This window comes from Dipodomys ordii, unplaced genomic scaffold, assembly GCF_000151885.1.
Source record: "Dipodomys ordii isolate 6190 unplaced genomic scaffold, Dord_2.0 Scaffold15, whole genome shotgun sequence".
Lineage (NCBI taxonomy): Eukaryota > Metazoa > Chordata > Mammalia > Rodentia > Heteromyidae > Dipodomys > Dipodomys ordii.
This window is the reverse complement of record NW_012267231.1, coordinates 10,576,001-10,597,550: the sequence shown is the minus strand read 5'-3', so window position 1 is coordinate 10,597,550 and position 21,550 is coordinate 10,576,001. Positions and strand designations below refer to the sequence as shown.

Below are 21,550 nucleotides of genomic sequence, written 5' to 3'. Positions count from 1 at the left end.
AAAACTATGAACTTTGCAAGTGGAGGTTTAGTTCAAAGTAGTAGAGTGCTAGCCTTGAGCAGAAAAGCTCAAGGACACCCAGGCCCTGAGTTCAAGCCCCACACCAACAACAAAAGCTCCAACAACTAAGAACTTATTCTCTCTATCCTTCTACCCTTCTAAAAAGTTTTGAGCGAGCATTGTGGCATGTATCTGAGATCCTAGCTATCACAAAGGTTCAAGGGCAGCCTAGAAAATGTTTAGCGAGATGACAAACTATAAAAAAAGCAAAGGACAGGAGATATGATTCTAACGGTAGAGCACTTGCCTACCAAGACAGCATTTAATTCTCAGCAATAGAAAGATAGCTACCTTTAGTCCATCCATAACCATCTCAAACAAAAATTAGATATAAGGACAATCCCTAACTGTTTAAAAGGCATCATCCAGCCAAGCTCTGGTGGCTCATGCCTACAATACTACCTACTCAGGAGGCTAAGACCTGAGGATCACAATGTGAAGCCAGCCAGGGCAGAAAAGTCCCCCTGAGACTGTCACCAATTGATCACTCAAAAAACTGGAAGTGGCACTGTGGCTCAAGGGTAGAGTGCTAGCCTTGAGCACAAAGAGGCTCAGAGACTGTGCCTCAGTTCAAACCCCATATCCGACAATAAATACATGTATAAAATAAAAGACATCATCCATTTCTCAACATTTGTAGTACTATAGTATTGTGGTTGGATATATTCTTAGCATAAACTTTACTTTGTCAATTATATTATATAAATTATCTGCAAACCACACAACTTATTCATCTCAAATATGCAAGCCACTGCTTCTAAGTACCCAGGAATGACAACTGTTTTAGCATTTAATAAATGAATACTTACTCATACGGCATATACATTCCAGAATGAAGTCTTTCAGATCAGAGCACTGCAGAAACTGACCAAGGTCTTCTCCCAAAGAGTAAATCCTATTTCAAATATCTTAATGAAAAAGAGTTCAAAGTTTCCTTCAGTAAACAAGTGGCCTTAAAGGATCCTTTATCCATCATTACATTGCTTCAGGTAGTGTGACATACCACGTGTGAATTTTATAGCAATGCCACTTATACCCAAGACTATGAGACATCTTACCTGTACATTACCCAATACCAATCAGTGAACATATCAGTCAATAAACAAAGTGAAAGTTAAAAGGTGGAAACAAGAAATCACCTCAATTCTAATCCCCCAAAGAGAAATCAACTTGAATACATAGTTTACCATGACTCACAACACAGACAGTATTTTCAAGACCAGTAATGACTGATTACACCTTTGACCTCAATTAAACCAACAGAAACAGAAAAAATATACAACAGTACCTCATAATTTAATTGCTCTATGTATTTATTATTAGCTACTATTAATGCAGAAAGGGGGACAGAAAGCTCACAAACAGTCTACACAATTTCACAAGATGTACTGCAGGGCAAAAATGGGACTTGTATGGATCAACAACATCCTAGGGTCTTGGTGGGCGCATGCCGGGGGGAGGTGGACCTAGAAAGGAAACATAATATTATTCTGTATGAGTTAGTAAAGGGGCATATAAAAATTCAAGGATTTGTCTGTCATCTTAAGAGTTCCTAGTCTCTACTCACCTCTAATTCCTGGTGGAGGGGGTCTCATTCCGGGAGGGGGCATACCTATTGGTGTCCCTCGAGTAGGGGGAAGCCCAATCGGTGGGCCCATGGGTGGTCTCATACCAGGTGGAGGAGCCATAATACCTACAAAGAAGAATATGACAAAAATAAAGGCCTCATCTGGGTGCCGGTGGCTCACGCCTATAATTCTAGCTACTCAGGAGGCTGAGATCTGAGAATCAAGGTTCAAAGCCAACCTGGGCAGGAAAGTCTGTGAGACTCTTATCTCCAACCAGAAGTGGCACTGTGGCTCAAGTGGTAGAGCTGAGGGACAGCGCCCAGGCCCAGAGTTCAAGCCCCACGAAAAACAAAAATAAAAACTAAATAAAAATAAAATAAAATAAAGGCCTCATGAGTAAGCTCGGGACCAACACCAAATTAAGAGTATGAAGCATTTCTTCAAGTATTATCCTTCCCAATGCCATTTTCAATTCAAAAGTCCATAGCCACTCATTTGAAATTATAGGAAAATCCCTAAATTCTTACTTAAACTAGGCCTTAATTCATGATTCTTAATGTTAGCACATTACAACAACACTTCCTAAGTATAACATTTAATCTTTTAGAGACCCAAATTATTGTGAATAAATCTCTTACCTGGAGGTGGGGTTGCTCTGCCAACAGGTGGGGGTGGAGTCCCCCGTCCTGGTGGGTACTGGGTTGGGGCTCCAGCAATGCTGGCAGTAGCAGCAACAGCGGCTGCTGCTACAGTGCCTCTTCCCTGCGGAGTCATTACCTGAGAAAGCACAGCCAGGAAGACAATGAACAGTGAGGTACACCTTTACATTTACAAACACATAAAAGAAACAATGGATATGTCTTATTGGAAGCTAAATAGTTGTTCAGTTATCACTCTCTTGTAATCTGTCATTTCATTCTTGTTTTTGTGCTGCTGGGGATCAAATGCAGAGAAATGAGAATGGTAATTGCACTCTACCATTGTGCTACACCAGCCACTCAGTCCCATACATTTGTCTTGTTTGTTCATTTATCTGTTCTTGGGAGGGTAAAGGGGAGCACAGAAATGGAGGGACAAAGAGTAACAAATACAGCAGTGGTACTCATTAGATACTATGTTGTAAATGAACTATACCACTTGTGGATAGAGATGTAGGAAAAACTAGGAGAGAGTAAGCAAAGGGGTGACACTAGCCCAAAAGAAATGTACTCAGTACCTGACCTATATAACTGAAATCCCTTTGTATATTACATTGAAAATAACAATGAAATAATTTTTCCTCTTGCATATTTACTCTAATAAACTCTTCTGCCTTTTTTTCTTTTCTAGTAATGTCATCCATATTTTCTTTACTTGTCAAGTAGGTAAATAACCAGCTTTATTTCTCTCCTTTTCCTTTAACACTTTAAGATAGTTATATTTTTCCACAAGTTCTTCCTAGAACATATGTGGCTTAAATAATATGGGATGTATACTCTGCCCAGATTCTAGTCACATTTTTCTATTAATCCAAATCTCTTTCATCCCCTTACCTGCTGGGATGGACCTCCAACACCTCGGACAGGACCGGCTAATCCAGCAGGAGCCTGGGGAATTGGCACACCAGCTGGCACTCCTCTGCCAGCAGCCCTCCCGACCCCAGGACCTCCTGCAGCTCCAGCAAGTGGTACTCGAGCTATGCCAGTCTGAAACAAAACAGGAAGAATTTGAAAAACACAGGGTTTACTTCATATTTTCAGCAGCTTTCTTCAAAATTACTGTTTTCCCATACCACCACTCTCACATGAGTGCTATACTCAAGTGACTAAGTGATCAAATGTACCATGGAGCTCTCTGCCAAATTTCTAATCCAGTAAACTTCTGGTCCATATGTCAATTAACAACAAACTTACAAATAATAAAAAATATTCCTTACATCTTTAGGTGGTGGCCCCTCCACAGTCATGGAAACCAAGTTTTCTCCACGGAGCAACACCAGACCCAAAACCCGCTTTTCTTCACGCTCTGGCTGTTTTGCATTCTTTGGCCTATAAACCACAATGTTAGTAAAACAATCTTTAGTGAATCCGAGTTACTCGTTCCATAAAGTTCCAATTAAGACAAAAACGAATGCCAAGATTTTTAGGTATAACTGTGACTAATCTGTACAGTCCCTTACATTTTTAACATGTGTAAAATATAAAGCTCTTCTATGTTACTTCAGGCTTTTGCAGGATATTCTCTTGCTATTTTAAAATTTCCTCAGTTGCAGGCTCTAGTCAATTTTCCAATTAACTTAAAATGCTTTCCTTCATATCCTCATTTGTGGGAATTGATGTCCAGAATTCCAAAAACAGGCTACTAATCCAAAGGAATTTCTTTTGTAAAATACAGGTGTGTTAAGACAGGTAAAATAAAATCTAAGGTTCCATGTAAAAATGGCAAGCAGATCTGTTAAAATCATTTTAATTAATTAAGTATTGACAAAACTAAGGAATTTGAAACAGCAATAGGCAGCCAAGATATTAAATATACCACTCTCCAACACCTCATCTAGGAGGGACAGTATTCTTTCACTATGTCAAAATTCCTTCTTTGGGGATGGGAAGATGGCTCAGTGGTAGAATGCTTGCCTTGCATGCATGAGGGCTCTATTTCTCAGCACCACATTAACAGGGGAAAAAAGCCAGAAGTGCTATGGCTCAAGTGATAGAGCGCTTGCCTTGAGCTGAAGAGCTGAGGGGCAGCACCCAGGCCCAGAGTTCAGGCCCCATGCCCAACAACAAAAAAAAATTCTTTCTTTCTGAAAGACTGTCATAGATGGCAATCAACAATAATTTCTCAATTCTGGAAATGTTACATATGCTATACAGCGTTGGTCCCATTGTATATATTATTCTCATTAGAATATAATGACTCTAAGGTTCTGAGGCTCTGACACAACTTGGAGATGAGGCCAAGATGTGAGACAATAACAAACAATGCTGCAGTTCCCTAAGTACTTGTTACCCTTTACAAACTACTTAAATTTGGGCCTTGTCTTTCCACAGCCCCTGCCTCCCACATTTTATCCAAATCTGCCTTACTTGATCTTCCTGAACTCATCACAATCACAGAGGATCAAATTCATATGCTTGTCAAAAGCCTTGAAGGTGCCAATGAAGATTCGGCCATCTTGCAGGATACATCTCATTCTGTAGTCAATGTGCTGCAGCATCTTGCTACTCTTGCCCACAGTCTGCAAGCAGTACAGGAATATCATGAACAGCCCATCTGTAGGCTAGTTTTCCAACCTTTCCTTATTTTCTTTCTCACTCCTTATAAATATCTGGTTTTCAGAACTAAACACATCTTCCTTTACAACTTTCTCCAACATTTGTCCACATTTCCTAAATATACAAGACCAAATTTTGATCCGGAATCATTATGGTCCTTTAAATAAAGATCCTCTTCCCAGAATGCTAGGCAACTTTACTGTCATTAGAGCTATTTTCCAAGATTGAGATTCCTCATCCCAGTCCCCCACTTTTTGAGATTTCATCTCTCCTTTCCTATATAACATTCTTCCTATAAGATGCCTAACCCTGTGAACTGTTTCTCTTACACAAATTCATAGCTAAAATTGCAAATCTCATCAAGCCAATACAAGCTTATTTAGAACATTTTTATTATTGTAAAAAAAATGGGCTAGGATATAGCTCAGTAGCAAAGTGCTTGCCTACCAAGTGCAACATCCTGGGTTCAATCCCCAGCACCAAAAGGACCCCCCCAAAAAAAGTTTTTTAAAAAAATCTTTAAAAAGAGCCAGGTACTGGTGGCTCATGCCTGTAATTTCAGCCACTCAGGACACTGAGATCTGAGGACTGCAGTTCAAATCCAGCCTGGGCAGGAAAGTCTATGAGGCTCATCTCCAATTAACCCCCAGAAAACCAAAGGTGGCACTGTGGTGTAAAATGGTAGAGCACTAGCCTTGAGTGAAAAAGCTTAGAGACAGTGCCCAGGCCCTAAGTTCAAGTCCTATGACCGACCAAAGAAACCAAATTTCTTTCGCTTTCTTCCTTTTATGGTACCTTTAATAATTATTATTCATTAGTCTTTCTGACATTTTAATCTGATGCCATATCTCAGCAAGATAATGTAATCTAGAGAATTTATAAATGAAAGGATTTTCATATGTCAATAACTGATTTTGCGAGTGTACTATTTCTGAGAATGCATGTTGCATACTGTCAGGATCATAGAACTTTGTTTAGAATGCATTCTCTCCATCCAAACTAAATTTCTAAATAATGATTAACTCAAAAACTTATTCTCAAAGTCTGGATCTATTGAAATCTAACTTAAAATCACCTGTCTTCAAGATGATCCTTTAATATTATAATCATGACCAAAAATTACAGTATCATACCCAGAGACATTCCAGTAATATTTGGAAACATCTTCATCATTTAGCATCAAGTACTTGTACAAAGGGATTACAATTCTGTAAGTCAGATTGCAAGTACAATGCTTCTTGGTTACTTTTACCCCTTCCATCATTATCCCTTTTCCCCCATCCCTACCCTATAGTTATCAATTTCATTTCCTACTGACCATTGACAGGACACTAGACACTACCAATCTCTAGGTGTTAGTCAATGGAATGAGTATCTTCCTCTGTACCTTCTAACTTTCAGAACACAAAGAATGACACAATTGGAAACTAATATTTGGGTCCCATATCTCAGCTTACCACCCCTCTGCCATAATGTGTATCTTACCATGATTGCTGTTCCACAAAATCCGGTGTCAGCAGTAAAATTTCAGGACCTTTAAACCTAGGGGAAAGCTATAAATAAAGGTATGATGCAGGTTCTCCTAGAAACAATGCAAGCTGGGCAGAAGCTTCACAAACAGTGGATGGATCCTGCAGAGGAAAGCATGATGTAGCTGCACTGCAACTTACACTGTTTTTATAAAGACAATTCATGCCCTCCCCCAATCATTACAGAACACGTATTTAAAAATATTCATCCTCTTACACTCATGAACTAATATATATCACTATTCCTACATTTTCAACTTCTATTTGAGATACCTAAATTGATAAAAATTCACTGAATAGTAAGTCTCTAGTAGATCGTGTGTGTGTGTGTGTGTGTGTGTGTGCGTGCGCGCGCGTGCCAGTCCTGAGGCTTGAACTCAGGGCGTAGGTGCTATCCGTGAGCTTCTTTCTGCACAAGGCTAGTGCTCTATCACTGAACCACAGCTCCACTTCCAGATTTTACTGGGCAGTTTATCAGAGATAAGGGTGTCAAGGACTTTCTTGCCTAATAAAGTCCTGGGTAGCTAGATTTACAGGTGTGATCCACTAGTGCCTGGCCCTAGTAAATATTAAATAGATCCAAGTAAGTTTAATTTTCCTTCCTGAAATTTATATCAATGTCTCAATTACTTACAAGCTAACATCTTTTATTTTTGGCTCAACTCTCAATAATTTTCAACTGTATGTTCCTGATTTTCCCTAAATGCCTTTATAAATGTTAAATAATCTTTCTTCACCAAGTACCAAATAGGCTTAGAATTTGAATAAACTGAGTATGGAGTCAAATCAGAGCACTGTTGTACAAGGTTTCAAACTGTTGATACTACCTGCAAAACATATCACAAATTTTACATGTATATGTGAATACATGTGTATATGTGAGTACACATGTGTGCATGTGGATGTATTGTTTCTACTGTTTGTAGATGGTCTCACTGTAAATCCTAGGCTGGTGTGAAATTCAGGATCCTACTGCCTCAGCCTCCTAAGTGTCACCATCATCACTAGAAATCAGAACTCTTCCCCTAACTTTATTTATACTTTTCTTGTTTTGGGTTTTTAGTAATTTTTATGCTGGTCCTGGGCTTGAACTCATGGCTGAGGTGCTATCCTTGAGATTTTTGTCTCTACCACTTGAACCACAACACAATTTCTAGCTCTGCAGTGATTAACTGGAGATAAGAATGTCACAAATGTTCATGCCTGGGCTTGATTTGAACCTCAATCCTCAGATCTCAATCTCGAGAAGCTAGGATTTTAGATATGAGCCACTTGAACCTGACTTTGTTGTTGTCTTGTTTCGCATCTGACTCAGTAAAAGATCAGCAAATTCTCCTTTAGAGTGATCAAGATATTAAAATTTTAGAACATGTCTGTCATTCCATTTGTCATCCACTCTAGTCTCAATGCATTTAAAATACAAATGAGGGGGCTGGGAAGGTGGCTCAGTGGTAGAGTGCTTGCCTTACTTGTATGAGGCCCTGGGTTCAATTCCTCAGTACCACATAAGCAGAAAAAGCTGGAAGTGGCACTGTGGCTCAAGTGGTAGAGGACTAGCCTTGAGCTGAAGAGCTGAGGGACAGCACCCAAGCTCAGAGTTCAGGCTGCACAAATGACAAAATTAAAAAAAATAAAATATAAATGAACATGGATATATTCTAATACGTTTGATTTTCAAATATATATAATTAGAACTAGCAACTTACAATAGAATAAACAAAGCAAGGAAATAGATGGTACCACTTATAGATCTAAATATATTAAATATTATACTTAAAAATGTACAAGAATTTGACAAGGCCCCAGTGACTTATTCCTGTAATCCTAGCTACTCAGGAGACTAAGATCTGACAAATACAGTTCAAAGACAGCCTGTCTTTGATACTGCAAAGTATCAAAAAGTAGAGCTATAGCTCACCTGGATATAACATTAGCCTTGAGCTAAAAAACTCACAAGGCCCCAAACTCAAGCCTCAGTATTAGCAAAATGTAATATTAATAGTAAATAAAATTCTTGGGGAATGGGCTGGGAAGGTGGCTCAGTGGTAGAGCGCTTGCCTTGCATGCCTGAGGCCCTGGGTTCTATTCCTCAGCACCACATAAGCAAAAAGAAAAAATCTGGAAGTGGTGCTGTGGCTCAAGTGGTAAAGCACTAGCCTTGAACTGAAGAGCTGAGGGACAGTACCCAGGCCCTGAGTTCAGGCCCCACAACCGGACCCAAAAAAAAAAATTCTTGGGGAAAATCATCAATTATAGGCTGAGATGAGATCACAGTCTCAAACCAATCCAGGACAAAAAAAAATGAAAAATAAATTAAAGCTAGAAGCCAGGGGGGAAGGGAGTTTAAGTTGCAGCGTTTAAGTTGTAGAGTGTTTAAGGTGTAGAGTTTAAGTTGTAGCGTGTTTCAGTCCCTCAGTTCAATCCCCAGTATTGGCAAAAAAAATTGTAAACTGGTGTGGTAGTACATGCCTATAATCCCAGGAATCTATAGAGGTTGAGACAAGATTTCAAATCCAGTCCAAAACAAGATATATAAGCACATCATTTCTCAAAAATAATTTTAAAAATGTGTACACCAAGTCATTGAAAAAATGTCTTTATTCTGGGGAGCATCTGGACATGATGTGATTTAGAGAATCAACTAAACTAAGTTACTGAAGATAAAGAATTGAAATGAAATTCTCTAGACAAGAATCAATAAACTTCACTTCTCTCTTATTTTCTAAAATCCATACTAAACTACCAAATAGATACCAATTCTAATCTTAGAAATTTTCAAAATAATAATATAGTAAATGAAGTTCTCAACTATTTTTTTCTGAAAAATGTAAATCATCAACATAAAGACAAAAGAAATAAATATACATCACACTGAAAATTTATGGATAAGAACTTTATTACATTGTTTGCTGACAAAAAAGACACACATTGATGAAAACAGAAAAGTGAGAAAAAGACAAAAAAATGAAAAAAATTAGTAAATTACCATGGAAAATTATTTAACATTCCCTAACACTCAAAGCTAATGAATGATATGTATTTGCAGCATAATTTATGGACACTGAATTAAAATTTAAATGATACTGAAATTAAAAGGTAACTAGCACATGATTTTTTATGGTTATGACAACTAAAAACACTTCAAAAACTACAAACAAAAAAATGAAGTTTCCCACAAAAGCAAATTATAAAAGATTTTCCCAAATATTCAAGTCATTTATAATGAAATATTTTCCATGTCAAGTTGAAAAATCATTGATAAGAATAAAATTTTTTTAAGAATAAAATTTCTTAAAAGTGAAGTCTCTCTGAATTCTGAATATTAGAATTCAGAAACATGACAAGTGTCATGCAGATATTAAGGACATACTTCCACTTTCAATTTTATTCAATGCATTTATTTTTCTCTTGTGGTACTGAATAAGCATACAGCATTTAACAAAATTTTATTTCAATGATATCAATCAATTAAACCTCCATTTATTATTTCTGATCATTTCAGTATTGCCTCTAACCTGTTTTTTCTTGAAATCAGCTATTTTTGATGTTCCGATACTTTAACCACCTCTTGGTGTCTCAGCCAAGAATGCCTGTCTTAGTTCTGCCTGGAAATCCACCACAGGAATTTGATGCTGCTGAGAACGCCTGGCATACAAGTGACACCTATGACAAGAAGACAATACGTATAAATGATAGGAAACACCTTTGGATAAAACCATATAAAACATAGAGAATGTTATATTTTGTCTTTCTGTGGGGTCAGAGCACACCATTACATTATGAATTAGCTGTAAAAAAAGGAGTCTGTATACACATAAGAATGGGAAAGAATCCAGTGAATACTTACCCACTTTGGATATACAAAAAAACCTAAAACTAAAAACTTAAGCATGAATACTTCTAGAACTTGTAGCACCATAGTCATTAATGTAACTCTATAATTACACTGCATTCCAGTCTCTCAACCATAAGGTAAGAGTTCTGCTGAGATTTTCAGTGAGATATTATTTGCCTATCCATACTGATCCCCCTAAGTCACTACCTGAAACAGTTTCAAGTCTAGTATGATTGAGAGCTCCTAAACTATGTAATAGTAGCTTATTAGTAGCAAGACCATTATTTGGAAAAGTCGTCAAGCATCACCTAATAGATCAGTAAACTATCTGTGACTACAATGAGAGGAAATATAGGAACAAAAAGGCCTGGGCGGGGTACTAATGGCTAATGTTAAAAGGCTGAGATCTAAATAATAGGATTTCAAAGCCAGACAAGACAGAAAACACCTGAGTCACCATCTCCAAAATAATCAGCACAAAAGCTAGCCTGGATGTATTGTTCAAACAGTATAAAAGACCTGATGTGATCTGACCTGATAGAAGGAAAAACTAAACACCAGTCATTTCATGCTGATACTGTGCTCAATTTTCTATGTTTTCTGTAGTTTTGAACATGTAATTTTATACTTAAAAATACAGTTGTCGGGGCTGGGAAGGTGGCTCAGTGGTAGAGCACTTGCCTTGCATGCATGAGGCCCTGGGTTCGATTCCTCAGCACCACATAAGCAAAAAGAAAAAAGCCGGAAGTTGCGCTGTGGCTCAAGTGGTAGAGCGCTAGCCTTGAACTGAAGAGCTGAGGGACAGCGCCCAGGCCCAGAGTTCAGGCCCCAGGACCAGACCCCCCCCCCAAAAAAAATACAGCTATCCCTTTGGCCTTGGTACCTGAGAGGTCATCTCCAAATTCTTACAATTCAGCAAAAGATACTTATTGTTTTAGGTGAATTGCATGGATGAGACGAGCTCATGCTAAGGGGGTGACTTCAGATGGCTAAACCACCAAAGATGAAACAGAAATTAAAGGGTTGAGGTTTGAAGCCTGATGATGTTTAAGAAGGAAAATGGGATCTGGAGAGTAGACTGAATAAAGTTGGATGGTTAATGATTCAATCAATTCTGTCTATAAAATGAATACATTTCCCTAAACCACCCCCTAACCCCCAAAAACCTTCTAGATATCCTAATCTCTGATATCCAAAGAAAGTCACTGATGTGTATGTATGAAAGGATAACTCATCTTGAGAAAATGTGTTTGAGGCCTTCTCTGACCTGTTCAACTGTATCAATAATAATGAATCTGAGGTGGCTGCATCTGTTGTAGCCACCACAGCTCTCTAATACCGGTGCAGCCTCCAACTCACTGTTACAGAGAAGAAGGTCTCTAAACCATAGCACTTTCAATGAGATTCCTCTCAAATTTGCCAATGGTCAAACACCCAAGAAGCAACTACCACCATCAGAAAAAGCTTATAAGTGTACTATCTATTCTGGAGAAATGAAAAAAATAGTGTTAGCATTATGGCACTCTGGGAAATTAGACACTATCAAAAGTCTACTCAATACTTCCTTCAGCATTACATGAAAAATAAAAAATTCACTGATATTGATTACAAATCCCCATTCCAGGAACACCATCTCATACCTATAATCCTAGCTACTCAGGAGGTTAAGATCTGAAGATCTTGGTTCAAAGACAACTGGGACAGGAAAATCCAATTAACCACCAAAAGACAAAATGGAGTTGTGGCTCAAGTGGTTGTATTCTAGCCTTGAACTGAAAAGCTCAGGAACAGGATCCAGGCCATGAGTTCAAGGCCCAGGACTGCCACACACACATGCATGGGCAAGAAATGCATGCACACGGATACACAGAACGATCTTTGAGAGGTAATGGAGATAAACTGGTCCTATAGTTTAGGCTAAAGTTTTGTGTTCTTTATTTTTTTTTGTTGGGCTTGGGGCTTGAACTCTGGGCCTGGGACCCTGTTCCTGCTCTTCAGCTCAAGGCTAGCACTCTACCACTTGAGCCACAGCACCACTTCTGATTTTCTGGTGGGTTACCTGGAGAAAAGAGTCACACGGACTTTCCTACTCAGGCTGGCTTGAACCATGATCCTCAGATCTCAGCCACCTCAGTAGCTAGGGTTACAGGTGTAAGCCACTAGTGCCAAGTGAGACTAAAGTTTTGGGAATATATTTATGTATTAACATCACAAATTTGAAAAATATAAATATGAGAAATAGATTGTTAGCTTACAAACATAAAATTTAGACTCAATTACAAAGTGTCAAAGATTCAAGGCTGGGAAGATGGCTCAGTGGTAGAGCACTTGCCTTGCATGCCTGAGGCCCTGGGTTTGATTCCTCAGCACCACATAAGAAAAAAGGAAAAAAGCCGGAAGTGGCACTGTAGCTCGTGGTAGAGAGCTAGCCTTGAGCTGAAGAGCTGAGGGACAGCACCCAGGCCCAGAGTTCAGGCCCATGACCAGACCCAAAAAAAAAAACCAAAAAAACAAACAAAAAAGGTTCAATGTATACTCAACATGGATTAAAATACTCATGTGTATTTTAAGAACCCACTAGACATTATATTAAAATAAAATACATATGTGTATCTGTGTACATACTAGAAGACTGTTTTTAAATGCGTTTAGTAGTACCAAGAATTGAACCCACAGCATTGCACTTGCTATGTGAGAAGTACTTTATGATTTAAGCCATGCACCACGCTCCATTTTAAATTTTTAACCAGATAAAAGCATAAATACTTCATAAACATTTCAAGGGCAGAATATACCCACACATATATGTACCGGTTTCAAGCACAGAAAAATTTTAAAGCATACATTAATAACATAAAGAAAAGCAGAAATAATATCCATACACTAAAGGATAAATATAAAACCTTTAAAAACATAAAATCCCATACATAATTGCAGAAAGGAAAGTGAATTAAAATCAGAGTTGAATTAGGAGATGACAAATAAAGATGATCTTGTTTTAGATTAACATTTAAATTTTTGTGCGTCTACCAGAAAGCGGCCACCAGATGGCGCCTCTAATTCAGCCTATTATCAGAAAAGTATAAGATAGGGCAAGGAGACCACTTCTGGCACTTCTCTTATCTTTCTGAAATGTAATAAATTTTTGTGCTCATATCAGAAAGCGGCCACCAGATGGCGCCTCTAGTTCAGCCTATCATAAGAAAAGTATAGGATAGGGCACAGAGGCTACTTCCCTGCGCTTCTCTCATCTTTCTGAAATGTAATAAATTTTTGTGCTCATATCAGAAAACAGCCACCAGATGGCACCTCTAGTTCAGTCTATCATCCGAAAAGCATAAGATAGGGCACAGAGGCCACTTCCCTTATCTTTGTCTTCTTGTAAGAGAGACTTAAAAAAATATGATTGCTTTCCAGTGATAATAAAGGAATTAAAAAGAAAAAATGTAACAAAATTAAATAACATTAAAATTTTGTATTATTAAAGTTAATTTTAGGGGGCTGGGAAAGTGGCTCAGTGGTAGAGTGCTTGCCATGCATGCATGAGGTCCTGGGTTCCATTCCTCAGCACCACATAAGCAGAAAAAGCCAGAAGTGGCGCTGTGGCTCAAGTGGTAGAACACTAGCCTTGAGCTGAATTGCTGAGGGACAGCAGCCAAGCCCAGAGTTCAGGCCCACCACCAACAACAACAAAAAGTTAATATTATTGTCTTCATTGCATGATACTTTTTCATCCTAACCATTACTTTGACCTAAACTGATTCTTAACCCACACTCTACTCACTCTTGGTTGCTCAGTGAGGCTGTCCTTCTGCGTTTGACTTGGACTTCCACCTCTGGCACGTGCTGTTCTGTAGTTCGTCTCAGATGTAAGCGATCCCTGAAAGGAAAAAAGAATTACTTCATAAACATCACTGACTACAATTATTTATTTCAAGATTATATTTACAACCACATTCAAACTATATCTGGTATAAAACTATTTAAAAGTGTTTACAATGTAATTAAAATAAATGTTTTCATTCTTCATTCATGATCTGTGCTTTCAGAAGCTTATAACATAGCTGGTCACCTGTAATCCTAGCTACTCAGGAGGCTGAGATCTGAAGATCAAGGTTCAAGCCAGCCCAGGCAGGAACATCCGTGAGACTCTTATCTCCAATAAACCACTAGAAAACCAGAAGTGTCGCTGTGGCTCAAGCCTTAGAGTGCTCACCTTAAGCTGAAGAGCATAGGGACAGTGCCCAAGCCCAGAGTTCAAGCCCCATGACCAACCAAAAAAAAAAAAAAGAAGCTCATAACATAAAAATCTAGTTATGAAAGATCAGGAAAAGAAAAACCACATTCATTTTAATCTATATTTACACACAATTTATGACAACACTTAGACTTATATATCAGATAGATAGATAGATAGATAGATAGATAGATAGATAGATAGATAGATAGATAGATCCAACCGACCATACATGCACAAACAAACATGGACACAGTAATATACTACCAAAACCATTCTACTCACCTTTTGCACCAAGAACTAGTAAAACTGTTTGGTATCAGTAAAGCTTGTTTGGCAAAGTCTATTTTCAATCATTGTATCCTTTTATGTAGTGGAATACAACATGAAATCATAAATACCACAAATACAAAAAATATCTTATGCAAATATTACTTCCTTACCATTTCCAAACCAAAACTAAAACAACTATCAAGATGAAACAAAAATTCACTACCACAAGCCAGGCCCAAAGAAACATAGATCCCATGGCTTCCCTTATTTACAATAACTAGTATATGTCTGAGTCAAGCAGAAAAGGTCAGATAAATTGATGTTAGGTAACTGAACCCTAAGATATGTATTCAAATGTTTTTTTTCTTTCATGTGATTGTTTCTAACACATTTATAAGATTATTTCTTTGTTGCTTTGTATGTCACTCCCCCATGGTATAACCCCTGTTTTCACTGTATTTGATGTTGTTATAATTTGTGGAGGGGAAGGGAAAAAACAAATCCTTTAAATAGGGATATAGGTGGACCCATTGCAACAATGAGATGTACAAGTCGTTATGTCGAAAATGAACTTTACAACTTTGGTGAGGGGGGAGAGTTGGGTGGGGGGGCGGGAGGAAGATAGAATGGGAAGGGGAAACAAAGGAGGAGGCTACAATGCTTGATAAGAAATGTACTCATTATTTGCCCATGTAATTGTAACCCCTCTGTACAGTATTTTCACAATAAAAAAAAAATTCAGGGCTGGGAAGGTGGCTCAGTGGTAGAGCGCTTGCCTTGCATGCCTGAGGCTCTGGGTTCGATTCCTCAGCCCACATAAGCAAAAAGCAAAAAGCCAGAAGTGGCGCTGTGGCTCAAGTGGTAGAGTGCTAGCCTTGAGCTGAAGAGCTGAGGGACAGCGCCCAGACCCAGAGTTCAGGCCCCACGACCGGATCCAAAAACAAAAAATTCACTACCACAAAAAAAGCCTCACAAAATAGCTGCTTTTAGAAACTGATTCGAATCTCTCTCCTGGAGCAGCCATGTTAAAAACCTCTGGAGCCTGGAATAACTGCAATATACAAATGCTAAACCAGAAAAGGTAGGAGAAAGGCCCTATGCTAAAGTCATGCCAAGTAATATCTCAAAGGCATAATTCAAGGTCACAGCTCAAAAGCTAATTGTCTGAACAGAACATTTTAAAAAAATAGTGTTACAGTTTTAAAAGTAAAATTTTAACCAATTAAATGTGAAAAATTAACAATGAAATTGCCCCTGTATAATCAAATATGAACTTAAAATAAATGAAAATGTTAGTGAGATTCATTCTGTTTTAAGAAGTTTCAATTGTTCTACAAAGCCACAGAAATAATTTTAAATCAACTAGACTCATGTGAGACCTTGAAACTAGTAAATGTTTAAATATTAATATCAATGACTTTGAATTAGGCAATAGTCCTTTAAATGTCATCTGAATTATAAGTAAACATGCAATGTGCATAAATTGGACATTTAATAAAAAACTAAATGAAGTAAATATATATCCAGGAGAAAGGAAGGGAAGTATTATATAGTTAATGGATATCTAATATCTAAAGGAAAATAGAAACATAATCAAAAAAGAAAAAAGGCATGGAGACTTTTGGAAATGATGGATAAATGTATGGGATTCATTATCATGGCTTCCAAAATATTTCTTATCTCCCAACACTAAATATATGTAACATTTTTTAATCTCTACTATACCTCAACAAAGTTATTTTTTCAGTCTTGTATGCAGAATAAAAACAAATTCTTACAAACGAACTATAAAACCACAAAGGCTCAGAGTAAATAGTTCTCCAAATAAGATAAAAAATTGTAATTTAGTACATGAAATTATTCGTTACAACATTAATAATCATTTGAGAAATGGAAATAAAAACCACAGATACCACTTAATACCAGACTTGAGAAAGATGTGAAGAAAGTGAGAAAGTAAAATGTTATAGCTTCTGAAACTCCAGGAAATACTGACCATGAGATTAACAGAATGACCTAGCAATTCTCCTTCAAGATGGAGTGATAGTAAAACACCACAATGGGGCATTGTGTCCATTGCTCATAATGGACAGAGTACTCTTAAATTTCCATTAACTGATTAACAAAATATGGTATGGCATGAAATATAAATATAAGGGAATTATAGAAAAAAATAAATAAAAAGGAACAAAAACCATAAAAAGAAATTACATGATGAACCATGCTACAAAATAATTCTGGGCTCAAAACACATTTAATATTCAATATCCTAATTAATTGGATGCAGTACAGATAACAACTAAATTATGATTCATCCAATATTATATTATTTCAGATAGTCTCTTAACCCAAAAATCTGTTTGCTTACCACTTCATCAGTTCTTTAGTATGAAAAATAATAAAGATAAATTAGTTCCTTCCAGTATGTATTTGACTAGCACAAAATAAGGAAAAATCAAGGCTTCCAAATGAAACTTCTAGACTAGCAAGTACTCAGAAATTTTAAGATAAATGAGTTAACTTCCATATCTGAATTTTTATCAGTTTAAGAATTTTATTAGTTTCAATTTTATCACTCAGTCTCCCTGGCTTTGATCCACAGTAGTTGAAATGGAGAGACAGGACAAAAAAATATTCCCAATCAAAACAACAACAACAGAATTAAAATTTTCACTGTCCTGTTCATGTTGCTGTAGTCAAGAATTATTTCTAATATTTAGATGACAAATCATGAAAACTTAAGAATTTGAGGCTGCCCTATACTACATGTAAGCTCAAGGCCAGCAAGAAAAGGAACAGAGAAAACTCTGCTTCAAATATACACACAAAAAGTACCCTTCCTGAACAATGTCAACAATGTATAATGACCTATGCAACAGATTGCTCTACGAGACAATTTCTTTTTTTTCTTTTTCTTTTTGTCATTCGTGGGGCTTGAACTCTAGGCTTGGGTGCTGTCCCTGCGCTCTTCAACTAAAGGCCAGGGCTCTACTGCTTCAGCCATGGCACCACTTCCAGTTTTCTAGTGGCTTATTGGAGGTAAAAGTATCACAAAATTTCCTGCTTGGGCTGGCTTTGAACCTTAATCCTCAGACCTCAGCCTCCTGAGTAGCTAGGATTACAGATGTGAGCCACCAGCGCTCAGCTTATAAGACAATTTCTTAAATATGAATTTGGTTAAAAAAACAAAAACCAACATAAAACCTGAGGACTCATACTGATAAGCCTAGCTACTCAAGGATCTGAGATCTGAAGATCAATGGTTCAAAGCCAGCCCAGGCAAGAAAGTCCATGAGATTCTTCTCTCCAATTAAGTACCAAAAAAGCTGTAAATGGGGCTATGGCTCAAGTGGTAGAGCATTAGCCTTGAAAATAAAAGTCCAGGGACAGCACCAGGCCTTGAGTTCAAGCGCCAGGATTCATATCCAAAAAAAAAAGGAAAAGGAAATCAAGGAGTTGGAGGTATGACACAGGTAGTACACTGCCAGCCAATGAGCCAAAGTATCAAATACAAAGTTTGAGTCTCACCCAGACTTGGACCAAAAACTAAAGTCAAGTCAACAGAAAATTATTTTCTATGAATAAGCCACATTTCTGCCTTAAACAGAAATATAGACATTCCTGGAAAAAAATCTACTCATCTAAATCAAAGGAAGGACTGTATACTAATTTCAAATAAACAACAGGTGTTGTAACCTAGAATTTTGGAGTAGGAGGACAGTCCATAATACACAATGACCCTGTATCTACACGTTTTTTTTCTTTAATTACTACTGATGCAAAATTAACTGGTTACACTGATAAAGACAGAGATTTTGAAACTTCAGAAGCACTAAAACAAGATGAGCACTTTTTCAAAGGATTCTACCCATATTAGGGTGCTCAGGCTGAAAAACTACAAGATGAGTGATGGTAACAAATAGTTTAAAAAAGATGAGAAAAAACAGAGAGAAGATAAACCAAGACACACTTCAAACAATATCTCACTACAAACGTGGGTAAATGATAAACCACACAGGAAATTTCAAAATTATTCCATTTTTCCAATTCTGTGCCATATGAAGGCAAGGTTAATTTAAAGGCAAGCACTGGGTACATGCTTATCATGCTAGCACTTGACAACCAGAAGAGAATAAACATGAGCTACATTCTGAAATCCAGATGAAAATATTAAAATACTAAAATATTAATAGGGTGAAATTGAGTGGCAGTTGATTTATTACTTATTCATCAAATATTAACAGTGCGTCCAGCTGAAGAATTACCAAAACTTTTCATCTAAAACTCCAATAAGTGTAAGTATTCCTAAGTAATAATTCTGACATCATAACATGCCAATGTGAAAAAATTTTCTGTACTTTTTTATTCTCTTTTCTCTCTCAAGACAACTTACAGTTTAGCTATAACCACTCAAGGTGGCCAAGTAAAGGTTAAGACCCTGTTCTGGTTAGAAACAAACTGCCAGTTAAAAAAAATCATCTGCAGGAAGCAGGCCATGGAGTATGAAGAGATTAAGGTGATGCTTGGCAATGACACATCTGTTCAATTATTACATCTGGAAAGTAGAAATCAAACCCTATCTATGAGATCTACCAAAAGAAAATATGTCTTTACAAACGGTTTTAATATCTCTTTCTAGGCTTCCTGACACAGCACCCAGGTACGCATAGATACCCCCACAATACGAATCTGGGAAGACCCACATGGACAGAAATTATAACTCACTGTTTTCTCCCTAATTCCACTCCAATCCTTCATTAGGACACTGGGGGGCTGGGGACTGTTCCCAAGATGGCTAGGTGGGGCCTAAATAACCCAGTCTCCTCCTCATCCCCATCTTCCGTACTGCAGTTCATAATGATTGGCAAGGAGCAAATGCAGCGGACAGGTGCATGGAATGTCTGCTATCCCCTCCATGCCAAGACTGCACGTTCCTCCAACCAACGCCCTCTCTGCCACAATTCAAGCAACAGCAGCTGTCTTCTCCTCCTCCGCAATCTGTTCCCCTCCGCACTGCAGTGCTGTGAGGGGAGGGGGGGGCAGTCACGTACCATCCAGAGGCTCCTGAGTTCACTGCTGCTGCGTTCAAGAGAGGGTGTGGCTGAGACTGCAGACAGGCAGGCTGCGCAGACATGCGCAGACAGCTCTCCCTCATCCTGGCAGTTTTGTGAGGAGGGGGCAACTGCCCCTACCCCGCCGCGCCTGCGCGCAAGAAAGCCTCTGCAGTAGCAGCCATCTTAAGGGAACCTCACAATGGCGTACCTGAAAAATGAATCCCACTCCCACTCAACCCTAAGTCCAATTTCAAGGATTCGGTTCTGAAAAACAATGAGAGAAAACCAAACAGGTGATACCACGGACACCTGTCTCAAGGCACACAACTTCAAAATAATACACACGTACGACCGACACCAAAGCAAGTGATCGGCACTTTAAAAAACAACAACAAAACCCGCAAGCCCAGTATTTATGAAATCAATCACAACTGCAGGATCGGGGCGGATTTGCACTATGAGTACAATACATAAACTGGAATATATAATACAGAAAGAAAAAAAAAACCACACAAACTGCTCCGTCTTAAAGCTGCGCCTCTGCCCACCCCATCCGGGCTTCTCATCCGGGCTTCCCAGCCGGGCTTCCCAGCCGGGCTTCCCACCCTTGCCGGACGCGCTGCGGCATCACGGGGTCTTCACAGAACGCCCCCCCCCCGCATTCCCCCTTGGAACCCCCACACCGCCCTCCCAACACCTTCCCACAGATAACCCCGAAGCCGGCTCTGCAGCTCTGAGAGCCCCACGGCCGGGCCACGAATCCCGCCCCGCCCCCTCCCCACACGCAGACGCCACCGCAGCCCAAATCCGCCCGCTCAGCCCGGTGACCGCACGACCGACCCCCGCCCCCGACACCCCCAACGATTTCCTTCTCCCTCCGCTCGGCCGTCCCACCATCCCGCAACCAGGCCCCGAGCCAGGCAGCCCCGCGCTGCGTCCTCCGCGGGTCCTCACGGGACGCCGTGCCCCGCACCGCGGCAAGCGGCAGCAGAGTGCGGCAAACAGCGCGGCCGCGGCCCTGCCACGCACCGTGTCCGCTCGGACCCGAGGTCCGGCGGCCTCCACCGACTTGCTCGGTTCGCTCCCGGAGCGGCCGCAGCCGCGGCAGCCGAGCCTCACAGGAGCGGCCGCGCGGCCCTCACAGGAGCGGTCAGCCGCGGCCTCCCAAAACTACCGCGAGAGCCACGGGGGTCTCCGGAACAAAGACCTCGACCCCTCAGGGAACAACAGCAACGGATCTGCAGGCTGAAAGACCCCGGCCCAGCTAACCTTGCCCGCTCCATGGCGTCGCTGCCGCCGCTCAGAACCGGGCGTCAGGCATCTCCAGACACCGCTCCTCCTGGCGCCGTCTCCGCGACTGCGGCTCTGGTACTGCGCGCTGTCACCTGTGCCTGCGCATGCGCAAGCAAGCAGTCCTGTGGCCACGCATGCGCGGCAATTTGCCGCAATGCAGGGCTGGATGCGTGCGCAGTGACCGAAATGACCTGTTTGGACAGAGCGACCAGACACTGCGTAGTCGTCCCAATGGTGCGTTGAGCGCGAGATATCGCAAACTACTGTTGGCCTGGGATTCATGAAACTACGGACCGATATTTAAATATGTGTAAAATAGGAAATAATACTTTATCCCCAAGATGTTGTTTGCAGGAAACACTGGCTAAATAACCCTGAATTACTAACACCCCGTACGTTTTTGTTTACGCAATAAGGAAAGATGGTTTAATTCGTGTTCTAATGGCT

General features: G+C 39.5%; 2 protein-coding genes across 2 annotated transcripts; both read right to left on the bottom strand.

Annotated features, from left to right (window-relative positions):
* Positions 1–1,355: 1,355 nt before the first annotated feature.
* Positions 1,356–9,322, bottom strand: Snrpn (small nuclear ribonucleoprotein polypeptide N). The gene is made up of 8 exons (XM_013012178.1): positions 9,313–9,322; positions 6,368–6,435; positions 4,694–4,845; positions 3,544–3,655; positions 3,161–3,313; positions 2,267–2,405; positions 1,628–1,753; positions 1,356–1,526 (listed from the first exon to the last, which is right to left on the bottom strand). Exons 2-8 carry the CDS (start codon positions 6,368–6,370, stop codon positions 1,489–1,491), a joined length of 723 nt encoding a protein of 240 aa, XP_012867632.1. The 5' UTR covers positions 6,371–6,435; positions 9,313–9,322; the 3' UTR covers positions 1,356–1,488.
* Snurf (SNRPN upstream reading frame) lies at positions 9,290–21,193 on the bottom strand. Its single transcript, XM_013012179.1, has 4 exons — positions 21,080–21,193; positions 14,031–14,126; positions 9,927–10,074; positions 9,290–9,320 (listed from the first exon to the last, which is right to left on the bottom strand). The coding sequence occupies exons 1-3, from the start codon at positions 21,091–21,093 to the stop codon at positions 9,969–9,971; spliced, it is 216 nt and encodes a 71-aa protein (XP_012867633.1). The 5' UTR covers positions 21,094–21,193; the 3' UTR covers positions 9,290–9,320; positions 9,927–9,968.
* Positions 21,194–21,550: the final 357 nt, after the last annotated feature.

What these genes read in the sequence shown, in the direction of transcription:
- Snurf (XM_013012179.1), bottom strand. An exon ending in GCCTCACTGAGCAACCAAGA is followed by an intron (nt 10,075 to 14,030) that starts GTGAGTAGAGTG and finishes TTCTTGTCATAG; the next exon opens with GTGTCACTTGTATGCCAGGC.
- Snrpn (XM_013012178.1), bottom strand. An exon ending in AGGGGCCACCACCTAAAGAT is followed by an intron (nt 3,314 to 3,543) that starts GTAAGGAATATT and finishes GTTTTGTTTCAG; the next exon opens with ACTGGCATAGCTCGAGTACC. An exon ending in CAGAGCAACCCCACCTCCAG is followed by an intron (nt 1,754 to 2,266) that starts GTAAGAGATTTA and finishes TCTTCTTTGTAG; the next exon opens with GTATTATGGCTCCTCCACCT.